Source organism: Saccoglossus kowalevskii, chromosome 4 (genome assembly GCF_978046115.1).
Source record: "Saccoglossus kowalevskii chromosome 4, keSacKowa6.1, whole genome shotgun sequence".
Classification (NCBI taxonomy): Eukaryota; Metazoa; Hemichordata; class Enteropneusta; family Harrimaniidae; genus Saccoglossus; species Saccoglossus kowalevskii.
In genome coordinates this window covers 472,119-488,690 of record NC_140644.1, presented here as the reverse complement: position 1 = coordinate 488,690, position 16,572 = coordinate 472,119, and the positions used below count along the sequence as shown (strand labels likewise).

General features: G+C 34.9%; 1 protein-coding gene across 1 annotated transcript; it reads right to left on the bottom strand.

Annotated features, from left to right (window-relative positions):
* Positions 1 to 6,049: 6,049 nt before the first annotated feature.
* LOC100374432 (prolyl 4-hydroxylase subunit alpha-2) lies at positions 6,050 to 13,647 on the bottom strand. The gene is made up of 13 exons (XM_085498434.1): positions 13,472 to 13,647; positions 13,061 to 13,221; positions 12,248 to 12,567; positions 11,901 to 11,952; positions 11,479 to 11,624; positions 11,117 to 11,293; positions 10,710 to 10,780; positions 10,480 to 10,588; positions 10,150 to 10,203; positions 9,322 to 9,396; positions 6,719 to 6,787; positions 6,380 to 6,476; positions 6,050 to 6,279 (listed from the first exon to the last, which is right to left on the bottom strand). Exons 1-13 carry the CDS (start codon positions 13,645 to 13,647, stop codon positions 6,200 to 6,202), a joined length of 1,587 nt encoding a protein of 528 aa, XP_085354560.1. The 3' UTR covers positions 6,050 to 6,199.
* Between the last annotated feature and the right edge of the window lie 2,925 nt (positions 13,648 to 16,572).

Sequence of the window (16,572 nt, the reverse complement as noted above, 5' to 3'; positions counted from 1 at the left end):
GGCACACCACGTGATTCGTTTGAATACAATGCTGATGGCAAACATGCCGTGTTACTGCAGTACTGCACTGACGGGATGACTTACTGGTACTGCATGCTACAACTTCGCTTGTGATGTTGCTTGTTAGCCATGGATTACATGAATCTTGATTACCAGTCAAATGTTGCTCATTTGACGTTGGTAATCTTTATTTGGAACTGAGTAACTTCCTGGTACTTCGTACTATGATAAAAATCAGTCAACATACATCAAGTTCTCTCAATCGTAGTATTCCATGTGATGTACACCTAATATGCCAAAAATGTTGCTGAACGATTTGAACTGAATAAAAATAGCAGACGAAAATTTGTTTACAAAATAAAAATACTTCGGTTGCCAATGAAAACCGGTAAAAAACAAGCAATATGTTTTCGGCTGTTATCATGGAAGGGACATGAACGTGAAGCTAACGTCTGTTTATAACTAAAACCGGGCACCTTATACGAGGTTCGCAAAATAACATGGCAGTCATTAGAAGTCACTTTATTTTATTGTTAGGACGTATTCAGCCGTTAAATGTATTATTTCCAACCGTTTTGCGATAGTATTTTCTAGATTGGAGGCAGCATTTACATTTTATTCAAAGTTCAAAGCTGCGTTGGGATTCCGTTGACAGTGGTAACAATGTCGGCGCCGGTGATCTCTTACCAGTGCGCAACGTAGCCACAATAAAAGGCATGATCATTTGGGCACTGCTATTACAAGACTTTGGCTGTTGCCATGGTAGCGGTGGGTCAGGATTGTTTTTCCAATTAGTGATGGTACGACCTGCCTGTCAAGTATGAACCGTGACAAAATCAGCCAAGCCAAAAAAAAATCACAGAAGAGTTAAAAAGCCATTCCTGCTGAACAGTTACTCTAACTTCGGGGTCAACTTTCTCATTAATGAAAACAGATATCAAAAATTCAAATAGTAACTTTTTGCCCACACTCAAGCCGAGTACAATGAGCTATGTCTGAGGTGTTGTATCACAGGGAGTTGGACAAACTTATGTATTTTAATAAATTATTGAATAATAAAATGTTATATAACTTTTCTTTTACCCCCCTCCCCTTCCTGGTATCTATTTCAAGTATTTTTGTCAGGTTCAAATCGTTCACCATCATTTTTGGCATGTTAGATGTACATCACATAGAATGCTAGGATTGGAAGAACTTAATGTTTGTTGACCACCTGGAATCTGAGTTTTATAAATCTTGAAGGGCTCTCGGAAGATCCACCCGCTGCCTGGACCCGCAGTAAAATCTCCGATTAATATGGAGCCGCAACCATCAACATCGATATACCATGAGGTTTCTGTTGGCGACGTTGCGGCGTTACTCAGTTCCAAATAAAGATTACCAACGCCAAATTAGCAAAATTTAACCGGTAACCAAGACTCAGTCCATCCACGACAAGCAAGCAACATCACAAACGAGGTTGTAGTGTGCAGCTCACGAGTCAGCGACGACCGATTTCAACGAAAGTCATTCCGTCAGTGGAGTATTGCAGTTGCACGGCATGTTTGCCAATGCACAGATCTGTGGAGGAACTTTTAACTTCAACATCAACCGTGTATCGTAGTCGCCCAGTTTAAGTTCTGGTTCTGTCGTGGTCCCAACTAAAGGGCGACAGTCGTCGTGTCGCGTCCTGTTCGATATGGGACTCATAGCGACGTATACAACGCGTGTAAAATACATTGTTTATTTACATGAAATTCGAACACGCGCTGCGCTACGACCACCGCGCTTAAACATCCACGAGTTATTTATTCGGACAATGACTTAAATTAGACGTCTGATTATTTTATTTTCACACGTACAGCGACACGCGTTCTACACTGACAAGCGTTGCTAGGTCGCAGCACTGTCTTGGAGCATATTAATGGGCAATTGGGTTCCCCGATCTAAATTTCTATCCCGGTTTGTTGCACGTTCTTTTTTTAATATGAAATAATCAAATATGGGACATGTGTATAATAACAGAACCCCACACCCTCCCCGTGGCTTCGCTCGTGAAAGTACGGCAGCAGGATACACCGCATCACTCGTGAAAATAACTTCCATACGCAATGAAAGCCACGGGGAGGGTATCTGTCATAATACTTCATTATCACTGAAAACATTTTTCCCCTGAAATAAATTCCAGGGAATATGTCATTTCCCTCATACTCTATTGAGACACAGCGCAGTGAAAATTGGATTCACATGTAATGCTTGAAAACATGTCAGAAAAAATAAATTAAGTGAAATTCTACGTGACTTCATAATAGTTGGAAATGAACACATTACACCCGACCCTACCACTCTATATACAATGTAAACTACACCCCAAAACATTCTTTCACCCACAGTTACTACCATGTTTCACCAGTGTATTCTATTTGACGTCAGGAGAAATTGAAATAAACAAATTAATTATAATTTCAGCCTCTAGTTGACCACTGATTAAATAAACTACCTCGTCTTTATGTCAACTTGCAGTTATTCGTTGCCTACACCAGTGACTTCAAAATATATGTTTCAATCCCAGGAATTTCACTCGCTGTTAATTGTATGGGAGTGGCAGTCTTTAATGAATTTATATTGTCATGTCAATTTCTTGCGATTACTCGAACATTAAGCTGTAACCACATACCGCCTAGGTGCTGTAATTAAATCCTGGTGTAAGCACCATATGAACTATGAACAATGCATGTGAAGCCAGCTGTGGGGTATATTCAATCCTATGGATTTCTCATTGTTTGGTAACTATTTGCTGCAAATGCAACAAAAATCAATATAAAAAATATTACCCACACAGTATTCTACAGGTTACTTGTTTTACCAGTATTTATTAATATACTACACGTATATCAGCCTTGTTTTACCAGTACTTATTAATATACTACACTGTATATCAGCCTTGTTGTACCAGTATTAATAAATATACTACACGGTATATCAGCCATGTTTTACCAGTACTTATTAATATACTACACGGTATATCAGCCCTGTTTTACCAGTATTTATAAAGATATACTACACGGTATATCAGTCTTGTTTTATCAGTATTTATTAAGATATGCTACACGGTATATCAGCCTTGTTTTACCAGTATTTATTAATATACTACATGGTATATCAGCCTTGTTTTACCAGTATTTATTAATATACTACACGCTATATCAGCCTTGTTTTACCAGTATTTATTAATACACTACACGCTATATCAGCCTTGTTTTACCAGTATTTATTAATATACTACATGGTATATCAGCCTTGTTTTACCAGTATTTATTAATATACTACACGCTATATCAGCCTTGTTTTACCAGTATTTATTAATACACTACACGCTATATCAGCCTTGTTTTACCAGTATTTATTAATATACTACATGGTATATCAGCCTTGTTTTACCAGTATTTATTGATATACTACACGCTATATCAGCCTTGTTTTACCAGTATTTATTTATTATATGGTATATTAGCCATGTTTTACCGGTATTTATTAATATACTACACGGTATATCAGTCATGTTTCACCAGTATTTATTAATATACTACACGCTATATCAGCCTTGTTTTACCAGTATTTATGTATTATATGGTATATTAGCCATGTTTTACCCGTATTTATTAATATACTACACGGTATATCAGTCATGTTTCACCAGTATTTATGAATATACTACACGGTATATCAGCCTTGTTTTACCAGTATGTATCGATATACTACACGCTATATCAGCCTTGTTTTACCAGTATTTATATATTATATGGTATATTAGCCATGTTTTACCCGTATTTATTAATATACTACACGGTATATCAGTCATGTTTCACCAGTATTTATGAATATACTACACGGTATATCAGCCTTGTTTTACCAGTATGTATCGATATACTACACGGTATATCAGCCCTGTTTTACCAGTATGTATTTATATATTATATGGTATATTTTAGAAGAGAACAAGAATTTAGATAATTGATAATCGTGTTCAGTAATTTGACACCTTGACGTGCTTCCAATTGCTCTATATGCCAACAAACATACCATAAGGTTAGTACAGAAGGCGCCGCTTTCACTTGGCATATATTCAGGGATAGAACAATATTGTATGATACAAGATAACGACGATACAAGTAGTAAATTTCAAACTTGGCGCCCATACACATTGATTGATAGCTCCTTAAATTAGGAATGTTTAGTTGACCATCATGTCGCGGTAAATTACGATGTTAATACTTACCCGATCGTCTGACCACAATGTAACTGCATACTATGCAGTATTAGCTCAAATAAATCAGTCAGCAAAATCATACTGCGACTCGAAACCGAAATATTGACATCTGACGGCTGACCTCGTTGCTGTATATTATGCTGATCTTTGAGGGGTTTCTTCTCGAATTACAGGAAAATGCGGCACGTGAAACGGGAACAGCGCAGTGCGTTGATTAATTGAAGCCTGGTAGCGAGCATCAAAGCTCCCGTGAGATGTAATGATATGTTTAAAACTAAAATACAATAACACTAACTACAGTAATCTGGCATGAACGTTAAACACAACACCAATGCAAAGTAGTATTCCCGTACAGCATACGGAATGCATTTGCAATCTTTTCCTCAATAGACACGTGTATAGCAGTGGTAAGCAACGCTTGCAGCGATCCATGTGCATGTATTTTGTCACCGACCCTGGTATATGTGTTAATATAGCCGATAATATAACATGACATGATTATTTTCCCATTGTAAGCGTGTTCGTAATATGCCAGTGCTTGTAGCAAGTTTTTCTGTTGCTATTATAGCGTGTAACTATTGTTTTGTATTTATCGTATCTACTATATCTCAATTAATCTGGGTCAAGTTGGTTGTTTAAATTTCTTCGGTTTCTGAGTGTGTTGTAGGGGATTTATATACGCAATACATTGTATACCAGTCCTCAATATTGCGGATAGTGAATCGTTGCTAGAACATTCAGCACATAGAATGAAAAATGCATCTGTTATATTATACCAAAAGGTTGAATTAAATGTGCGTCGAGTGTATAATACTCCCCCTAATACGAATCCCTTTTCAGACTGAGAACCGTTCAGTAAATCCTTGATGATAGTGTACTATCATCAACAACCGGTTCATACTTGTTTTTTTTATGCGAGTATTAAACTCATGTATGTTATCACTATGGTGAATAATGTATAACCTCTTATGTGCATACCATTGTCGTCGGAATTGCTCGGTGAATAAAATATTAACGTCCAGGCACACATTTGATACTTAATAGACATCAATTAAATATCTACTTCTCATGCCTACATGCTATGAAAATATAATTTAAATACAAAGAACATTGCTTATTCTAAATAACAATTTTATACAACTAATAAAATTTCCGATATCGATTTAAAATTCAAAAAACTTAATTTTAATTATTATAGCAAAAACCCAAATAAATAGCTTCTATAACAAATTTATAAAACACGTATATAACACGTGGTATAAAAGATAACTTTCCTTATTACATTTAAAGGCAGCTCAATATAAATAGTGTCATGTTGATATAATCGAGTATGGGTTGTCAGTTTACTGAATAAAGAGTGCCGTGTTCACACGTGTGCCAAAAAACGGTTTGGGGGGCCAGGTTTATAGCGAAGCCTTCGTTGAAACACTAGTAAACAAGATAAGCCGGCGCCACGCCGATTTAGTTTATCCGCCCTAAAATTTGAAGTCTCGACCGGCATCCCGTTCTTACAGATACGGCTTTTAATAGCACATGTGAACAAAAAGCACGCCCTCATGTAAGCCTAGCTCTGGAATTCGATTCATTGTAAGTATTTTAAAGAAACATGGCAACCGATAACAAGTGGTCTGAGTATGAACACATGGCCAATTAATACCACTGGTAACGATTGTTACAAGGTTATTCAAGCCGGCTCTGTGGCGCACATGTGAACGTGGTATAGACGAACTAGATGCACGGTCTCTGCATCACAAATAATACCCCCAGAACAGGTTGCTTCGGAAAAACATAACATGAATATTATCTGCAAAACGAAATGACTTTCTTTATTGCATTATTGCACACACCTTGTGTAAATACAGAACTTGCTAAACATGCCTGAATAACTGCTTTGCACAATAGCATTACATCATTTTCAAATATCTATTCGCAGACATACATGTACTAAACCTAAGTATCTCCTTTGTCTGGCGCTAGATTACATGGTCTTCTAAATTCTTGTCCACCATTGTGTATCCATTTATTTGCCACTAAAATTAAATATAAATAAAATATGAATACAGTGTTGTGATAAACGAGTTGTATATAAATATATATTATTTGAACATATTGAATTGTTGAAAGTCTTACCCCATTTAGAGCCTAACAGTACAGGACACGCTGCATGTAAAGTTCTGTAATCACGCTCACCAGATGGAAGCAAATTCCACCAAAATACAGCTGCGTTCTTGAAATAAAATAATGAAATCAATGAAAGAAAGTATTATGTGTGTAGGGTTTCGGAAATACTCTGTGAATTATCTGTTATTATTGGTATCACTGCTAACAATAGCGCACAAAATTATCGCATAATAAGCATATAATAAGCATATTGTGACTCATTTGTAAATGAGCAAAACATACAGATATAATTGAACCATGCCTTGAATATACACTACTTGGGTGAATAATGATACAATATTTAGTTACCTTAATTGGTTTGACGATCGTTTTTATCGCCGTAAAAGCTGTATAGCCTCCTGCATCTACATCACTCAACTGTAAAAATAACCGTTATAAACAATGTTCCAAAGTTCACACATACTTCATGGCGATATTACCACCAAAACGCATAAAAACATGCATGTAACCTAATTAAGGTAGAGATGCAGGTTCGTGGGCATTTTTCGTGATTTTTTTTTTTTTTTGCTTTTTCTCACCCAGACAGTCTTGGCTAGATAGTGTTAAAATTTCGGAGCATTGTCATTGTTGGAACATACTCAAAAATCAATTTTAAAATATAGGAAACCGAGGCACGCGTATGTGATTAAAAGTCCCGAAAGTTTGTTTGGGTTGCTCTTTGATTGACAAGTCACTGTTGACGTTATATGCAAATGATTGCTGGCCCCAGTTACGGAGCAGCCGGTGTGCGACTTCCTGTCCTGGCTCTCTGTTTACTTACCTCAAGCGCGATCAACTAGCAAACTACAAAAAACAGACAAGACGTAGACGCTTCCAGCATGCAAGCGGAATGAAACAAAACATACACTTGTAACTGATAAGTAAACTTTTTCACCCTTAAATAAATTGGTTTTTCATTTATTTTCATGTAGGAGGTAGCGTCGATAGGGCGATTTAATTTTCGCGCAAGACAAGGCCACACATTTTGTTGTTTTCTTGGTGCATAGATTTCAAGCTTTTTCGCATTGTGGGCGAAACTAAAAAATGTTTTTACAAATTTTTACTCCAACGGCATTTTAAAACTGAAGTAAACATTTTTCGTTTCGATGTAATGATTATCGTGCTGATAGAATTGTGATGCAATTGACAAACAACAACACTGCTGTTGCTGTCATCGATAACTAACTTTTCAGTGCCAAAATACACAAACATAAAATGCTCGGTTAATTAAAAATAAAAAAATACCCTGGAAATTACCGAAAAATTGGCAATGAGATGCTGTTTTTAAACACCGCGGAAAAATCATGCACTCTGCGATGCCATCTTGGTTACCTTAATCGAAAACCCCCTTGTCAGCTAGCATGCACCGGTAGCGATGTCGCAAACTATGTTGTATGGTCGTGATCGGCGACCTCTGGTACTAAGGAACTCTATGAATGAGGTATTTCCAGAGGTCAGAGTTCGTTTAATTTGCATCGACCTGTCTCGTCTGTAGTTGAATGAAACCTGCATCGATTTACAATAGTTCCCTTTCCAATGTGACTTTATTTCGAATTTGTTTCACCGGCGTTTGCGAATAGCCGTTGTGTAGTAAAATATTAGGGCCCTTTTCAACCTGGTCGTCTAACTTCGCACGGTCCACGGAAACTGCGTCATACAAAGTATTTTTTAAAGGTTTGAGGGAAGGTAAATTTAGACTCAACCCACCCAATGGCGATCGCTATGTTTATATAACTGTATGAATAAGTCATCGGCTTTACGTAATTCATTGTGTCCCTCCCTCAGTGGAATTGATAACACGACGCCATGACAGTTTTCACGCTAGGTTGAGACTTCACGGACGATTTTTTGTCCGTTTCCCTCGAATTGTAAATGTTTTTATTTTATTTTTTTTACCTGACGATTTAACATCGTCAAATTACGGTGTATGGTGTATTTCTAGGAGTTTCTGTTACACATATGAAGCGAATGATTCGTTTTAAAACTTTTTTTTACAAAATGGCGATTATCTCAGTTTCATTTTTTACTCCAAATTTCAACTTTAAAACTATTTAACTTCAAGACGGTTCATTTGTTTTCGATGAAATTTTCAGGGGTCATTATTCAGCTCTATCCTAAGTAAATGGCTTTGTATGGTTTCACTGTCTTTACTGGAACAGAAACAATAGAGCTGCCAATTAGCGGCTCTGTTAACTGTGAACGATTTATAAAATGTGAATGTTTTAAAGAGCACTGCGTAAAAACTTTTCAATGGAAGCACTAATAAATAAGCCATTATGTTCCTAGTAAACAGAAGTTTTAAATAAGTGTTCTTAAATTAAAATCAGGGTATGCATTCAAAAGTTAAATAGTTTTAAGTGCACTTTCACCTAAAATGCATGATTTTAACCCAAAATCAACACCACTTAATATGGTATCATAGTACATTATTGTAAACCATAAAACTCAAAAGTTTAAATAAAACTCTTTCAAATGATATATAACTTGATTGGTAAAAAGTATATTTTACTCATGTAATTACAGTAATTAGAGGCAATTAGAAATATAGTCTCCCAACCTGCATCTCTATCTTAACATATAAATGTTCGTCTAAAGTCTGCTGTGTTATGAAACTACATTTGAAAAATAATATGAATTGCTTTTTTTTCGGTGATACAATTATTATCACCTATTATGACGATGAAGTTAAATTATCACGGCAACAGATATGACATCTTTACATGTGTATTTTGTTCGTTCCAAACCATATTATGCAAATATACTTATAGTGCTGCTAGGTAACATTTTAGTGTTTCATTTTTAATTGGTTACCTTAATATACAGTCAATTATTTCTTCTTTCAGGCAGGATGAAAATTGTATAAATAAATTAAGTTGTAAGTTTACTTTTTCACGTCATCAATAAACACTCACATAAAACATCCATGTGGCAATTCTATTCTGCGATGCGTGTATATAGTCGACCATGTTTTTGTCTTCACCAACGTCCTATATGAAAATTGCACAGAATTTAAAAAGTAAATGTTTGAAAGTGTGTTTAAATTGTTTAAGCAAGTTCACAGGCACTCTTGTAGCTAATAATGCATATGTATAATATTGAATTCAAATTTGTCTTTTACATTTTTTCGCGGGTCCCTCAGTTATAAGTCTCATCTTTCTATTTCTTTACATATTACATACACAGTCTCATTTACTTCAACTACGTGAATTTAATTAATTATATTTATAATCATTAGTGAATATATCCCTATTGCTTCGTAGTAGCTATACAATTGACATTATTTATGAGTTGGTGGGTTAATTTGCTACGCAATAAATTGTAAAATGAAGGAAAGTAATGTACAGTTAAAACAATCACCCATGCGTATATGTGTACTGAACTCTGCTATACGGTTCAATTAGTAAGTGACTAATGTTTATGGTGTCTACAACCTTGATATGTAGATGATTCCTAGTGAACACACAGCAATCCCGAACGAACGAACTAGATATACGAACTTGATATTTTATAACAAACTGCTATCAACTAATGAACATATTGTTATTTCAGCTGAAAATAAAAAAAAAACTACTATTTCTCTAACACTGGTGGAATGGTTCACACAAGACTACCGGACAAGTGATAATTACATGGCTATTTTATTGAAAATAACCAACCCCAGGACGAAATATAACTAAACAACAAGTAATGAGCATATTGTATGTTGTTTTATTTGAAGTAATGTAATATATGAAGGTTACCTTTTTAAAGTCATAATGTGGATCATACTGACCCCCTATTCCGTAGTTCACCACCTACGGTAGAAAACAAATATTTGCATATATGTGTGATTAATTCAGTCGGAGAGAGGGTGTCAGAATCGAATGGGTAGCTACCGAAATATGTAATCAACATTCTGTTCTGAGGGTTTTTCAATATGTGCATTCAATAATGTTGGCGATAAACATGTTAAGACATTCGGTCACTCATTTGATGCATATAAATAATTGCCATAATTGTTGGTGGTTATGTAGTATTCTACCTAAAGGTCATAAAGGTTGATATAACAGTGTTTTGATGACGTCACATGCCTGTAACTGTTCAGCATGGTCTGGTTCCAATGTACTTAATCCTGTAAGGTATTCAATTCTTTTATCCACTCTTCTAACCACGACATTTTCTTCATCTTTCAACCAAGCACTGGGAAAAGTACCACAGATATATTAACGTATCACTATCAAACGTAACCTGTATTAATATTTTGAATATCAACTATTTTATGCTATAAGTCAGTGTAGAAAACTGAATTGTTAATATTTACCCCTTACTGACTCGTATATCTGTTGATGGCGTCTGAATCCCATCTTTGCCAATAGTCACTGACGTTGCCATCTAGATGATCGTAGAAGAAAATTTATCGATATGGGAAAATACAAGCATCCCTGAATTTTGAAAATGTTTTAACTCAATCGAGTTCAATTCAAAGCATGATCGTACATCGGTGATGGGCTCGTACTTATGTTATAGGAATGTACATCGGTAGTAGCGAGTTTGTGGTGGGTTTGTACCTAAGTGGTGAGTTCGTAACTAGATGATGGATTGGTGATGGGTAATTGGATATATTTCCCCGCTAACCAGCATCAAGTCATACAGCATACACATCGAGCTTACATAGTACATCGACAATGCAAACATTCAAGAAGTAATAAATGAAATATTAAAACTAACCTTAGGTACGGCGAGAGTTTTAATAACTCCAATTTCTTTATCGGAAATGACATCATAGTATAACGCAATCAATGGATCCATACGTAGCACCTCCATTTTGTATGGTTGCAACAGCAAAACGAATGACCCACCGTGTGTGTACTTACAGTACATGCTACTTGAATCTGAGGATGGTTGCTATAATAAATATATACAATGTAGCCTGGCAACATCAACGTTGACTCCTGGATCAAACAAACTATGATGCGTATACAGGCACAAAGACAACAATCGAATTCTACCACAATTTCGCTCTCGTTGCGAGGTTAAGTCTGAAAAGTATTGCTAACTCAGAGGAAAAGAGCAATGCAGACAAATGATACCTGTATTTCCTGTTGGCCTCGACACAACTTGTGATATACTGGGTCATCCCATGGTCTGTTCATAACTATACCTTCTTTACCCTCTTGGTGATTCATCAACGCCTGGTGTTTTAATTGGTTCATTCTTGTAAAACGTAATGGGTCACCTGACAAATGATGTCATAATCATATACTTGTATACAGGTCTACAAGGTGCATTAATACACAGATTGAACTATTTGAATAATTAATTTTGATACAAACTCCAAATGTTAGTTAGCTATTCACAACAAATATGACTGAACATGGTCACGAAAACACACATTTTAAAATTAACAAACGAATTGAAGAAACAATCATGAAGATGTGAACAATAACTGTACCAAATTATTGCCGGAAAACAAAATGGCGCCCAAAGTGAATCAACCAATTTAATGTCCTACCTTCATTTAAAATTGATTGTATCTTTTCAAGAGCTGCTACCCAATTTCCATTCTAGAGTCAAGTAAAATAAAGTTAAAGTTGTTATTACCTGTCATATATTTAAATACGGCTATAATCAAGCCCACTAGTGCCTAAGATATTACTATACATTAAGTTGTGTTTACAAACTAAATAATTATACAATTGTGCAATTGGTGTACAACTATTTAATACAACATTTTTCTGTTAAAATTATCTAGTACTAGTACGCTGAACTCATCGAATCCTGTGAATCCTGAATTCCTTTACCATCATGTGTCCATTTCATATTATTACAGCTGTTGGCAATACATATATACGAACTTACGAAGAAATATGAGTACGCCAATGATTCATCAAGATCCATATCATACGTGTCATTGTCATTGTTTCTTGCATTCAGATTAACTACATATTGTAACCACTTCTGTGCTTGGTTAAAATATCCGATCTGTAAAGCCCTTTCACCAATAACTCTGCAATTCTGAGGACAGAGAGGCTGATAGGCGATATTTCCCCATATATTGCCAACCACTATATCTTCTATTGTCAGGTTATATACTCGCTGAAGTCTCAGAATAGCGTCTAACGCACCTTCAAAATCTTCCTTTTTAGAAATTATAGGCGTTCTTATTCTAGAGAGAAAATCTATAAAGCAAAGATATAAATGTTATTGGCTGCAGTCTACTAAATCCATTCTTCGAGGGTAGGATTATATCGGTTGTTATGGAGAACGGAACGGACTTGTCCTAAATAGGTCAACACTAACACACAGGAGTGCGTTCGCTTTGCTGCCTCGGGGTGCCCCAAGTTACATTTGTCGCAGTGACCTGTGACAAGGAAAGTAATCTTGGAAGCAGAAACACGTGATTGTATTGTTACGTTGCCATGGAAGCAAAACTCTTGAATTTATTTTCAAAAACACACCCTTTAGCTATTTTATATTTGTGAAAATAGCTGAACGACTTTTCATCTATCTATTTCGTCATTAACCATCGTTCCCCAAGTTTCCCCTGGATTTGCAGGGATGTTAAAAACAGAGCATGCCGAGGCGACCCAAGGCACCCGATGCGGTAACGTAAGCACACTCCAGCACTGACAATGAGATGCAATATTAAAGGCGTATTTTTTCACTGTTTACCTTTATAGTTCTCCAAGGTCAATGTACTTGCTATGATGCCCTCCCACGTGATATGCAGTCTTCTTATCATATAAAAAGCGTTTATCGGATTATCTAAATAGTCTTCCGTTGAATCGTCTAATCTGTCAGAATGACGAATTGAGTCGACTTCGTTTAGAAATCTGACAAAAAGACACACACATGGCCACATAAATGGTGATACAGTCTATTCATATTTATCTTTGAGGAAGAATATTTTATTCCCCAAACTTCTGTTTATATTGAATAACTATCTAGAACTATGATAACATTCTACTGTTTACTATATACGAATAGTTATTTGGTAAAAAGTAATTGGATTTTACATGATAAGTTCAATGTTTTTATTGGCAGATAACGTTAAATTGAGTTAAATTAAGTTTTTTCACTTACCTTTTCAGTTTGTCAATTCTAACTGCCTCCCCACTTAAGTATGTTTTCAATGCTTTGACCATGTCACTTTCAATATATACTGAACTTTTGAGATCTTGGATGGAAGTAAACAATTCATGTAGTGAAATGTGTGGGATAAATAACAACAACGGCAGCAGATACGAAACAACGTACATTTTCATGTCATCGGTAAAACAGCGACAAATTATAATATACGCTCATTAAGTACTAATTAGCATAAATGTGTTCAAATTATAATTTATGTGTTCATTTGTCTGGCAATGACCCCATTTAAGCCACCAGTGCATATTCTATTGATAGTAGTTTTACAACCAATGGCCACTGGGAAAGCTGGTGCATAGGAAATTAGAATCCCGGGTAATAAAACACACAGTATGAACAGCCAGATGACTATCTCAACACGTTGCACATGACGGGTGCTGACATATCACCCATCAATTGAAAAGTTTACCCGGACTGTTTTGTGTCATATGTCAGAGACACTGTTGTCCCGAGTAGATCAAACATACATTTAGAACCCAGTCTAAACTTGTCATACACATATAGTAAAAGAAATAGAATGTAATTAAATAAAGCGTAATAAATTGTAGCAGAATTTAATAGAATAGAATAGAATAGAATAGAATAGAATAGAATAGAATAGAATAGAATAGAATAGAATAGAATAGAATAGAATCCTTGTTAATAAACTACACTGAATATACGATTACATAAACAGCCGGATGGCTATCCCTGCACGTCACATGTGACGGGTGGCGACATATCACCCATTGCGAAGTTAACCCAAACTGTTTTAGTTTAATATCAGCGGAACTGTTGTCGCGAGTAAATCAAACATACATCTATAACTCAGTTTAAACTTTTCGTAAGCTTATTTTAATAGACTAGACTAGACTAGACTAGACTAGACTAGACTAGACTAGACTAGACTAGAATAGAAATAATTAATCAATAAATCATTATAGTTCTTTGACGTTTCTTCTTATAGGAGGTAATATCAAAAGCGGAAACATATAGAATGGGTAGCGTGAATGTTACCAAGTACAACGTTTCCACGTTTTAGCACAGATGGCGCTCTTCACGAACTTCATTACCCATTTTCGTATAATTTCGTACGTCTCTCATCTTCTCAGTCAAAAAATACTCAACCAATAATAATACCATAGATAAAGTCATGCTTATAGAAAGATCTGAAATTATATCTATTCGTTTAAACAAATTAAAGCTGATCATCTTTGTGTATTTGTCTTTCCTTAAACGTGCAGCGCCCTCTCAAAGTGTACGATTTGCGATTAGTTATCAATATATCAAACATTTAAAACACTCTTGAAACGTTCTAATCAATTCAGTCACAGTTATTCTATATTATTCAATAACCAAACATAAAACAGTTTCGGTGTTCAAAGCGTAAGTATTTAGTTAAATGCGCCTCGTAAAAATAGATACACAAAAAACCACGCTCAAAATTTACAATCAACAAGTCCCGTGCATTTGACACAGCGACACAATTTGAGAAAAATGTACACATGCGTAGTGTTTAATTGTAAATAAATACAAACGCGCATTTCGCTCGCATAATTAAAACTTTTTGATTTCTTCTCAAAATTGCACAATCATATCACACAATTCACGACATATATTGAACGAATGAGAAACAGATGTACAAATGTTAAATAGCATGTGTTGTTTCAGTATCGCAAGATTAATTTTGATATGTGGAAAAACTTCTACTACTTATTTAAGTAGTATTTTATTTTTCACGCAAATAAAACACCCATGGAACAATATGGCAATATGAGCAATATGCCAAGAGTCAGTAAAATCTGCTATAGTGCTGAAAAAGCTACTGGTATTTTACATATTTTACATATAAATGTCGGGGATTCCTCTCGGCTCAGATGTGAGAAATCATTAATATTCAAAATTCACACTCAGCCCAGCTGGCATTAATTGCCAACTTACCTCATTTCTTTATTATGTTTGTATACTTTATAGTGAGGTGTTTTTCTATCTTGTGTTCACTTGCTGAGGAAGAGTTGAACCCGAAACGTTCTGTTTTTTATTCTCAATATATTAGTGCTTTTTTATTATTTTTATTTTATTATTATTGTTCTGCAATAAAACACCCGTATGTGATGCCGTTTGTGCATAATTGATGTCATTATTTATTATTTACCCATATAATATGAAACAAAGTACATGAACTGCGATTAACGAACAAATAAATAAATAAATAAATAAATAAATAAATAAATAAATAAATAAATAAATAAATAAATAAATAAATAAATAAATAAATAAATAAATAAATAAATAAATAAATAAATAAATAAATAAATAAATAAATAAATAATAATTAACAATAGACGCCATACATATCTGGTGGGGGGATTCAAACATGGTAGTTTTGAACACACAAAACTATTTGCTTAAATACGTCACTGCGTGTAACTATAAACATAGTGGTTGATCCTACAGTCATATATAAAAACCATTTACTATTAACTCATTTCATTAATGATGTTTCCTCAATATTGGAATCAATGTCATCGGAGTTAACTTTCTCCCATTCAGGCATCTCTAAATCTGAAATAAATTAATACACTATTGATAAGCATAAAAATAGTCAGAAAGACATCAGCATATCTATACCATAAAAGGTGTATAGTGTACGAGGCGCGGAATGTAAATTTATTATTTTGTGTATACTAGAAGAAAACGTGCTAATAATTCAAAATTACGTACGTATTGGAGGCCGTGGCGTGTGTGTTTTAAAATGATGTGTGCATTTTAAAAAAACGGCGTGACTGTGCGTTTTAATGGTATGTGCTTTAAACAAATCATGTGTGTATATTAAATGGCGTGGGTGTTTTAAAAAACGTGTGTTTTAAAAATGACGTGTGAAGTAAAAATGATGTGTGTCTTAAAATGACGTGTGTGTTTTACAATTATGTGTATTTAAAAAAAGTGTGTGTTTGAAAGGACATGTGTATTTTAAAAATAATGTGTGTTTAAAAACATAACGTGTGTGTAAAAACGATGCATGTGTTTAAAAACGACGTGTGTGTTTTTAAAAATGA

Excerpts from the sequence above, each read along its gene's own strand:
- LOC100374432 (XM_085498434.1), bottom strand. The coding sequence starts at position 13,647 with ATGTACGTTGTTTCGTATCTGCTGCCGTTGTTGTTATTTATCCCACAC. Across the intron at positions 13,222-13,471 it reads AGAATTGACAAACTGAAAAG|ATTTCTAAACGAAGTCGACT; the intron begins GTAAGTGAAAAA and ends TCTTTTTGTCAG. Across the intron at positions 10,781-11,116 it reads AAACTCTCGCCGTACCTAAG|ATGGCAACGTCAGTGACTAT; the intron begins GTTAGTTTTAAT and ends ACGATCATCTAG.